This window comes from Myotis davidii, unplaced genomic scaffold (assembly GCF_000327345.1).
Source record: "Myotis davidii unplaced genomic scaffold, ASM32734v1 scaffold545, whole genome shotgun sequence".
Classification (NCBI taxonomy): Eukaryota; Metazoa; Chordata; class Mammalia; order Chiroptera; family Vespertilionidae; genus Myotis; species Myotis davidii.
In genome coordinates this window covers 2,341,066-2,350,649 of record NW_006296634.1, presented here as the reverse complement: position 1 = coordinate 2,350,649, position 9,584 = coordinate 2,341,066, and the positions used below count along the sequence as shown (strand labels likewise).

The 9,584-nt window shown below is 39.7% G+C and overlaps 2 protein-coding genes across 2 annotated transcripts in view; both read right to left on the bottom strand.

The window, feature by feature from the left end:
- LOC102771002 (bromodomain-containing protein 8-like) overlaps positions 1-110 on the bottom strand; it is a 5,328-nt gene extending 5,218 nt beyond the window's left edge. The window contains exon 1 of the mRNA XM_015569590.1: positions 94-110. Coding sequence (XP_015425076.1) covers positions 94-110 — 17 coding nt within the window. The remainder of the gene's footprint in view (positions 1-93) is intronic.
- On the bottom strand, positions 97-7,061 carry LOC107181374 (bromodomain-containing protein 8-like). The gene is made up of 4 exons (XM_015569644.1): positions 6,722-7,061; positions 5,211-5,474; positions 3,422-3,497; positions 97-183 (listed from the first exon to the last, which is right to left on the bottom strand). Exons 1-4 carry the CDS (start codon positions 6,998-7,000, stop codon positions 173-175), a joined length of 630 nt encoding a protein of 209 aa, XP_015425130.1. The 5' UTR covers positions 7,001-7,061; the 3' UTR covers positions 97-172.
- Between the last annotated feature and the right edge of the window lie 2,523 nt (positions 7,062-9,584).

Genomic DNA, 9,584 nt, shown 5'->3' with positions numbered 1-9,584 from the left:
AGGGGACAAATCCAGAAAGGATGAAGAAACTGTGGAAAGTCACCCTAAATGAGAAAAATCGCTATGAACACCAACAGTGGTTTGGAGACCTACCTGTGACTGGCAATCATCTTCCATACTGGCAGGAGAGTCTTCTTAAATAGTAAGTGATCCTGAACAGGATCACTCTGACTTAGATCAGACCTATAGGATAAAAAAGGACAGAAAAGAAACAATAACTTTAAAAATGGCTTTCTGTCTCTCCTAGGGAGTAATGAGGTTTTCTCAAGACAGTGTTCCTACTTAATAACACTATAAGAATAAAAAAATAATGCTTCCATAAGGGACCCCAAATTCTATAAATATTCTCTTACTAATCACTATTACTCAATAAAATAGTTATCATTTTATAAAATATATTACAAATCTGTAATTGCCTCCAGCCGGTCTCTTTGCTGATTTGCTCATTAACACCTGTGACTCTAAAACACTGACATTTCCCAAGTGCCTGGCACACAGTAGGTGCTCAATTAAGTATCTGATAAATGAATCTAGTCCTGTTTTTATGTAAAAATATGACGCAATGATAACTATGTCTCCACAGAAGAAAATACTTGGTCTCACATCCCAAAGAATTCTCACATTTTGTCTGATTGCTACACAATTTAAGTATTTTTCCTTTTCGCTCTCCTCTATATAGTAACTCTTTTTTTTTTTTTTAAATATATTTTATTGATTTTTTACAGAGAGGAAGTGAGAGACATAGAAAGCTAGAAACATCGATGAGAGAGAAACATCGATCAGCTGCCTCCTGCACACCCCCTACTGGGGATGTGCCCGCAACCCAGGTACATGCCCTTGACCGGAATCGAACCTGGGACCCCTCAGTCCGCAAGCAGACGCTCCATCCACTGAGCCAAACCGGTTTCGGCTATATAGTAACTCTTAAAATACCTAAGAAAATTTCATTTATTCTCATGGCCATTCCTTCTCTGAGTTAAACTATCTATTTAGTTTTTCTTCAGAGATGAAACTGTTCAATGCTTTCTTTTTCTTGTTTAAGAGAGGGAGAGAGAAACATTTATCCGTTTTTCCACTTCTTCATGCATTATTGGTTGCCTCTTGCATGTGCCCTCACCAGGGATTAGAGCCACAACCTTGGCATATAGGGAGGACAACAATCTAACCAATTGAGCTACCCAGTCCGGTCTATTTATTTTTATAATTTTCCAAGTTGGCAAGTTTTCTATTTACTCCAAAAGTTAAACATTATCCACCCTATTATTTTCTCTAAATAATGAGTTCTCTTCACAGCTAAGTCTTCACACCCTCATTTTGCTTTATGCACCTTATAGTGTGCATCCATTTGAGAACAACTCACATCTCATTTTATCTTTCTCCAATTTAAGCAGCTTCACGTAACTGTTCATTTTCATGATGTAATATCTTACCTGCATCTAAACTATATACCACAAAAATCAACTTATCCTTAAACATTTAAAGTCCTGCAAACAAACTTCCTTTGTTTCTGATCAACCAGAATGATAACTCCTTGGTGCTGGTGCAATTTATTCACACATCTATGCAACAGATATTTAATATGTTTCCATTATATGAAAGGTACTGCACTAGGTTATGTAACCTCATAATCAATCACATTTGCAATATTTTAAGAAACAACCTGTTGCTTATCTTTATTTCCACCTATTTAGAAATGCATGGCAAGCAACTACAAGTAAAAGTGTGGAAGTGGAGCCCTAGCTGGTTTGGCTCAGAGCATTGGCCTGGGGACTGAAGAGTCCTGGGTTCGATTGCTGTCAAAGGCACATGCTTGGGTTGCGGGCTCGATCCCCAGTACGGGGCCTGCAGGAGGCAGCCAGTCGATGATTCTCTCTCATCACTGATGTTTCTATCTCTATCCCCCTCTACTTTCCTCTCTGAAATGAATAAAAATAAAAAATAAAGAATCTAGAGAAATTAAAATTAATTAATTAATTAATTGCTTTAATAATAATAAAAAGTGTGGGAGTGGAAAGGAGCTGCAGACTGGGATTGATGCTCCAAAGGCTCTACTTCTCTCTACTCTTGAGAGTCAGTACAGACTAAGGGTGAAGACAGAAAAGAGGGGCCTGGAGAATGTCTATCCCTCCAAGTAGTTTTAACCTTCCCAATGACAGCACAAGAACTCAGCTTTCTAGTTCTCCTTAAACTATCTGACCAAGCAAACTCAATTACTAATATCTATTGCCATTCAAGACACTGAAATATCTTGAAATAATTCATGTCAGATTAGAGATTTCCTGTTTTTTAGATAGTTATCACATGCCATCTTCTCATACACAGAGAAAAGCAAAAGAAGCAATTCTTCAATAACCTAGTTTTTAAGCTGAATTCTATTTGTATAACAAAAATTTGAAATCTGCTATTTAAAAGAAATATATATACATGGTTCAGTTGTATACCTTAAATTTAAAAAGGCTAAAATAATTATTGGTTTGCATTTCAACAGATATGTGGGTGGATCAGGAATATAGTGAAAACAAAACTGTTCATGCTATCTTCTCTCAATGGACAAAAGATCAGGCCCAGAAAAGGAATTATTTATTATCTTATCAAAAATAACTTTGTTTTCCGATTTAGAAAAAAATTCACTTTACTAAAAAGAAAAAAATTCTAAAATGTAACCTTTGGCCCCATAATTACTTATAAAAAGATGAGACAAGCATATAAACAATTTCCTAAGATTTGTGAAAAAGGAACAGAGAGATCATAACTTCAAAATAATTTTTCATTTCAAGTTAATAGGAGCTGTCTTAGTATTTTTTTAATTAATTAATTTGTTGATTGATTTTAGAGAGAGAGGAAGGGGGGAGAGAGGGAGAGAGTGAGCAAGAGCAAGAAAGACATCAATTTGTTGTTTTACATATTTATGCATTCATTGGTTAATTCTTATATGTGCCCTGACCAAGGATTGAACCTATAACCTGGTGTATCAGGAAATGCTCTAACAAACTGAGCTAACTGGTCAGAGCCTGCCTTAACATTTTTAAAAGAAGTATAGTTTGTATAATAGACATGAGGGACGATCTGAATTAGCAATACTGCCTGAATAAAGATTAGAGAGAAGGGTTATTTATGAAAGAGATTCTTAATGTTGATAAAACAGACTTGTTTTATAAGAGGAAAGCATATAGACATATTTATACAGTAAAATTAATTTAATTCTATTTCTAGTGTTTTCCAACTCTAATTTCCTTTTTTTACTTTGCAAAAGTAATCTATATTCATGCTAACAATTCAAACAGGCATAAACAGAAGTAAAAGCATAAATCCTAACAAGCTTGGATAAGTATCCATACTTACAGATTTGAGGAAGTAGAATGGCTGAAAAGGACATCCACCAGAGGAGCCTCCTGAATGCTAGAGCCATCATCACACTCACCTGAGGAGGGCCGGTCTTCCATCTCTGACACATACCCTTCGCCCTGGTCCTCTTTGGATTCTTGCTGAACCTCTCCCTAGGAGTGCCAGGAAACAATGGAAACTTTAGAAAATATTTACTATCTGCAAAGTAATTTTAATTTATTTATTTTTATTACTGAGAGATTTATTATTCCACTTATTTATGCATTCATTGGTTGTTTCTTTCTTTTTTTAAAATTAATTAATTTATTTTTTCATTGGTTGTTTCTTGTATGTACCATAACCAGGGATTGAACCCACTACCTTGGAGTACTGGGTTAGTGCTCTAACCAACTGAACTACATGTTCAGGGCCTCTGCAAGGTAATTTTACATGTATGAAGTAAATGAAAGCTGACCTTAAGGTGAGAAGAGGCCAAATATATAAAGCTATAAAAGAAATTAGAGAAATATGACTTAACTAGACCTAAGTCAATTCTTCTTAACAATCTTGCTGGAGAACTTTGACTCTGTACTCCAAGAAAAAAATAAAAAACAATATATTCAATTCTAGATGGATGCTGTATCCTTTTATTTATTTACGAGGCCCGGGGCACGGATTTGTGCACCGGTGGGGTCCCTTGGCGTGGCCTGTGGGGAGCGGGCCAAAACCGGCAATCCAACATCCCCAGAGGGATGTAGTAGTGTGAGAAGCAGCAGATGGTTGGGGAGGAGCCTGAGCCCCGGCTGGGCACTGCACCACTCCAGCTCATCCCGGCCCTGCTACACCTGCCGCCACCACCGCTCGCCGGCCGCTCGCAGCTCGGAAGGCTCACTGCCCCTCCGGTGCAGTCTCTGCACACCCGTCATAGGGTAATACCAGCGCACCCATGACCGAGAGCAGCAGCAGGCTCACGCCCAATAAGTCCTGATGTCGGTCCTGATCCTGGTCACGGTCCTGGTCCAGATTGGGGAGGGGTGCACAGGGGGAGTATCTGCAGGAGAGGCTGCACCACAGAGGCGCTCACTAGTTGTGAGCCTGGCATCTGGCGCCCATCAGTCAGCTGAGCGATGCTCCCACTGTGGGAGCGCACTGACCACCACGGGGCAGCTCCTGTATTGAGCGTCTGCCCCCTGGTGGTCAGTGTGCATCATAGCGAACGGTCAAAAGGTCGCTTAGGCTTTTATATAGATTTATTTATTTAGTTAGTTAATCCTCACCTGAGGATATTTTTTCCATTGATTTTTAGAGAGAGTGGAAGGGAGGGTTACAGAGGGAAACATCGATGTGAGGGACACTGATTGGTTGCCTCCTGCATTTGCCCCAATCAGGGCCAGGGATCGAACCTGCAACCAAGGTACATGCCCTTGACCAGAATCAATCCCGAGACTGTTCAGTCACCAGGGTGATGCTCTAACCACTGAGAAAACTGGCTAGGACGGATGCTGTATCCTTTTAAAATTTTCATTATTTTTGTGGTCCTGGAGCTAACTAGTCTAACTGGTCAGATAATATTAATGATATTATAAATTCTGAATTTTACTGATTGCTTACTATGAACTAGGCCTTATGCGAAGTTTTTCCCATGAATTATCATTTAACCTCACAGCAAAACTATAAGGTAGAGAAAGAAATAATTCCAGTTACAGCAGAGAAAACTGAGGTTCTAAAATGTTCACTAACATGCTTAAGGTCCCACAGCTAATTGATGCTAAAACCAAGATTTGGACCCAGGTAGTTGAACTCTGGAGTTACCTATGTGCTCTACCACTCTGCTCTCTGCCTCCCTGTGCAGAGAGCTAGACAGCTGATTTAAGTTATTCACTTACCTCTTCGTTCTCTGTTGGTAGTTCCCAAACTGCACAAATATCTGAGGGAGCTGGAGCCATCTCTGGCCTTCCATTTTCTCCCAGTGACTCCTCAGCTACCAATGGTTCTACCTTAGCTGAAAGCTCTTCAGGCTCTCTGCAGGGTTCCTCATCTCCTTCAGTAGCTTCAATTTCCCTTTCCTCTTGCCTGGTATCAGGTGAAGGGCAGCAACCTTCACTTGATTCTTTGCTGCTAATGCACAATGGCTCCATTAAATAAGCTACCTGCAATCACAGTCTATCGTTAGATTAGAAACATCAATAGAAATCATAATCTACATATCAATAATGCCACATGATTACACTGCCACTGTGTCTAAGCCTGAGATGGCAAATAGATTAACTTTTTCAATCATTTAAAATGCATTAAATATCTTATACTGGAGGCCCGGTGCACGAATTTGTGCACCAGTGGGGTCCCTCAGCCTGGCCTGTGGGATCGGGCCAAAACCGGCTCTCTGACAATCTCTGGGGTCCCCTGAGGGGTCCCAGATTGTGAGAGGGTGCAGGCTAGGCCAAGGGACCCCACCAGCGCACGATCAGGGCCAGGGAGGGACACGGGAGGTTGGCCAGCCAGGAAGGGACCGCGGGAGGGCTCCAGGGCGTGTCCGGCCCATCTTGCTCAGTCTCTATTGGCTGGACCCCAGCAGCAAGCTAACCTACTGGTTGAAGCGTCTGCCTGCTGGTGGTCAGTGCACGTCCTAGTGAGCGGTTGAGGGGCCTTAGCATAACACTGGCATATTATGCTTTGATTCGTTGAATGGCCGACTGGTCAACCGGACACTTAGCATATTAGGCTTTTATTATATAGGAAGGATACACAGGCACTATTACTAGTTGGTAAGGACCTAACAGTAAACAAGATATTGTTCTTGCCTCAAGGAGCTTATGTTCTACATTTTCACCTCAAGTGTCAACTCTGATCAATTGGGACTGGCTACCAAACTACTGAAAATTTTGTCTGCCAAAACAGAAATGGCAACATTTGAACTGGATTCTTGCTGATCTTGACCTATATTCTGTTGAATGTGTGTGTAGTTGCTGCATAAATATAAACTGTCAAATTCTGTTTATTTCTGATCCTCAGACCTTAACTAGGGTAATAAAAACACTATAAATTACTGTCTTAATGTCATACGTTATAAGCTTTAAGGTGAGTTTGGGCAAGAATCATCTCATGAATGAAAGAATGAACTGCAAGGATACTCTTATAGAGTAGTCCTGCATACAGAAATTTCATTTCCTGTCAGGGTCCCAATGACTGGATTTTGTAATATTCAGCCCAAAAGTATACATTTGAAGCATATTTTGTGTTAGTACCAAGTGCTGAAGACACAGCAATGAACTTAGTCCCTGCCACTGTGGAGCATAGATTTCAGTAAATAATATTAAGAGTGGTAAAAATATATATGAGTAAGCATTCTCTTAGTGTTAAGACTCTTCCAACTTTGGAAATAATGACTCCCCATTACCTCAGAGAGAAAGTGGAGGAGGTTCTGGTGGCTGATTTGCTGTGTCTCTTCCTGAGATTCCTCACTGCCTCCGTCCCCCATAAGCAGCTCACTAGATTCTGTCCCTGGGCTGCTTTCCACTAATTCCTCAGTCCCTGGCTCCTCAGTTTCCCTCCAGCTGCCCACATCAAGATCCAGACTGGAGTCCCACGAGCTGAAGAGGGACCTGCAGTTGTTGCTCAACTCAGAGTCATTGGGATAGTCTTGTTCAGAATCCAACCAAACCCACTCACGCCCCATCTGTAAATACACAGAAAAAAAAATGCATTAAATTCACTCAAATGAATATTCCTAAGGCGTCTGCATCTCATCTCCCAAGTTCATTAGAAAGATAAGGGGACAGAAATGTATTTCTACTCATTAGTAACAACAAAAAATAGCTGAAATGAGATACCAAGAGACAAAATGATCTGTCACTGGGAATAAAGAAAAAGTCCCATGTCAAACAGTATAATAAAGATATTACCCGATAAGTATTTTTTTCTTAGACTTCCTTATACTCCAAAAGAGAAAGAACTAGAGCATAAGTACAGCATAGGAAATATAGTCAACAATATTGCAATAAATATGAATGGTGCCAGGTAGGTACTAGAAATATCAGGGGGAACACTTTGCCAAGTATAGGATTACCTAACCACAATGGTGTACACCTGAAACTAATACAAAATAATACTGTTAATTGTAATTGAAAAATATATAAAAAATAAAGAACTGGACCATAGTTAGCTGAAAAAAATTCCTCTATCCCAAATCATTCTTAAAATCAACTGCAAGGCAATAAATTTGAGGGATAAGTGATATTTTCCTCAGTGTTTAGGTATGAACCTATGAAGCATTAAATCCTCAAAACACACTTTAAGATTACCCGTTATATCCAATTCTCACTTCTCAGAATGAAAAGCGCAACATCAAGTTTAAAAATATCTTCCTTTCCTTTCATTACACTATCCTGATTTTCTTACCCCTTTGTTCTCTCCCTTTAAAACTTTCAATAAATCCTTATCTATGTTCTTGCTTAGTCCTTTTACTTCCTCATTGATACATACTTTTAAAAATGTATATACTTTGAGGTTTCAATTTTGATATCTTTTCAGGTGGCTCCCAAAATCTGTCTTTAACCGATAAGCATTCTGGTCTCATTTCTCCCTGTACCCAAAGGTCAATTCCCTTTTGGTGCTCTACCATCTGCTTCAACTCAACATTTCAAAAACTAAGATCACTTCTCTTCCTGATTATCTCCAAAATCATTTGCTCTCTCCAATTTCCTTATCCCCATCAACACTATTTCTTGATCCTGTTTTAACTCATCTCCTGCATTTGGTAAGCAAGTCCACTTCCCAGTTTTCTTCCACCATTTTTCTCAATACCCATTCTTTGTTCCTCAATAAATGCTATAACCCTCCCTCCCCTCTGGTCAATTTCTTTTTTTTTTTAAATATATACTTTATTGGTTTTTTACAGAGAGGAAGATATAGAGTTAGAAACATTGATGAGAAACATCAAACAGCTGCTTCCTGCACACCTCCTACTGGGGATGTGCCCGCAACCAAGGTACATGCCCTTGACCAGAATTGAACCTGAGACCTTTCAATCGCAAGCCAACGCTCTATCCACTTAGCCAAACCGCTTAGGGTGTCAATTTCTCTTTAATCCAATCTGCTCTCAACTCTCCCTGTGCAAGGCTTTACAACAGCCATTCCCTCAATATAAATTTATCAATCTGCGACTCAAAGTACTCCGTAAATCAAACCCTACTTTGCTTCCTTGGTCTGGTATTTGTACTTGGTTATTCCTTAGGTGATCCCTGTTCTAATTATGTCTCCCTATTGCCCCCACCATAGATACTACACCTTTAACCAGGATTGCTAAACTCATTCATCACTTTCTCTACCAACCCAAAATCTCTGTCCCTTTAATGGCTCTCCTTGTCCATACTTTTCCAACTTCTAAGGCTTCACTGCTTATTTACATGCCTATTTGTGCACTGCTTTGGGGGTATACTGCAGTTATTTTCCTGGGCTCATTAAACTCCTTTCCATCACTTCATAAAGACTGTATTGTTTTAGCTTGTTAGCATCCTAACAAACTTTAAAAAGTATTTAAACCAAAAAGATCTGGCCTGGCCAGCATGGCTCAGTGGTTGAGCGGCAACCTATGAACCAGAAGATCATGGTTTGATTCCCAGTCAGGGCACGAGAGAAACACATCAATTGGTTGCCTCCAGCACAAGCTTTGACTGGGGCAAGGAATCAAGCCTGCAACCAAGGTACATGCCCTTGACTGGAATGAACCTGGGACCCTTCAGTCCTTGGGCTGATGCTCTACCCACTGAGCCAAACTGGCTAGGGCCTAATCCCATCTTTCTCAAGAAGGCTCAAAGTACGAGGCAATACCCTATTAATCTCCATCTCTTTATAATAAAAGGCTCATTACTAGTTTCCATGGAGTTAATTCTATGTAGTAAGAGAAGTTAGAATAAACTCAAGTGATAAATTTGATAACTCAAACTCAGTTTAGCCTTCAAATAGCAATGTTATGAATCCTAAAACACATAAGAGCTCCACACATAGAAATTGATAAGGAAACAGTAATATACTATCCTAGAAATACCATCTGCATAGTGTTATGTATAAATAAATGAAATAAAGGTCAGCACTACCGATATATCTATGTTCAAATCTAGGGCAATGACATGAACAAAACTTTTAAAACCTTTTAAGTTTTTCCAAATATTCAAGAAAAGCTGAGTAAGAGTCCTTACTGCGCAACGCAACACTTTAAAACAGCGGTCGCCAACCAATGGTCCACGAGGTCCAAAAGGTTG

Coding starts and splice junctions, on each gene's coding strand:
- LOC107181374 (XM_015569644.1), bottom strand. CDS start 7,000: ATGGGGCGTGAGTGGGTTTGGTTGGATTCTGAACAAGACTATCCCAAT. Junction 5,475..6,721: donor TCCTCCACTTTCTCTCTGAG/GTAATGGGGAGT, acceptor CTGTGATTGCAG/GTAGCTTATTTAATGGAGCC. Junction 3,498..5,210: donor TACCAACAGAGAACGAAGAG/GTAAGTGAATAA, acceptor TGGCACTCCTAG/GGAGAGGTTCAGCAAGAATC.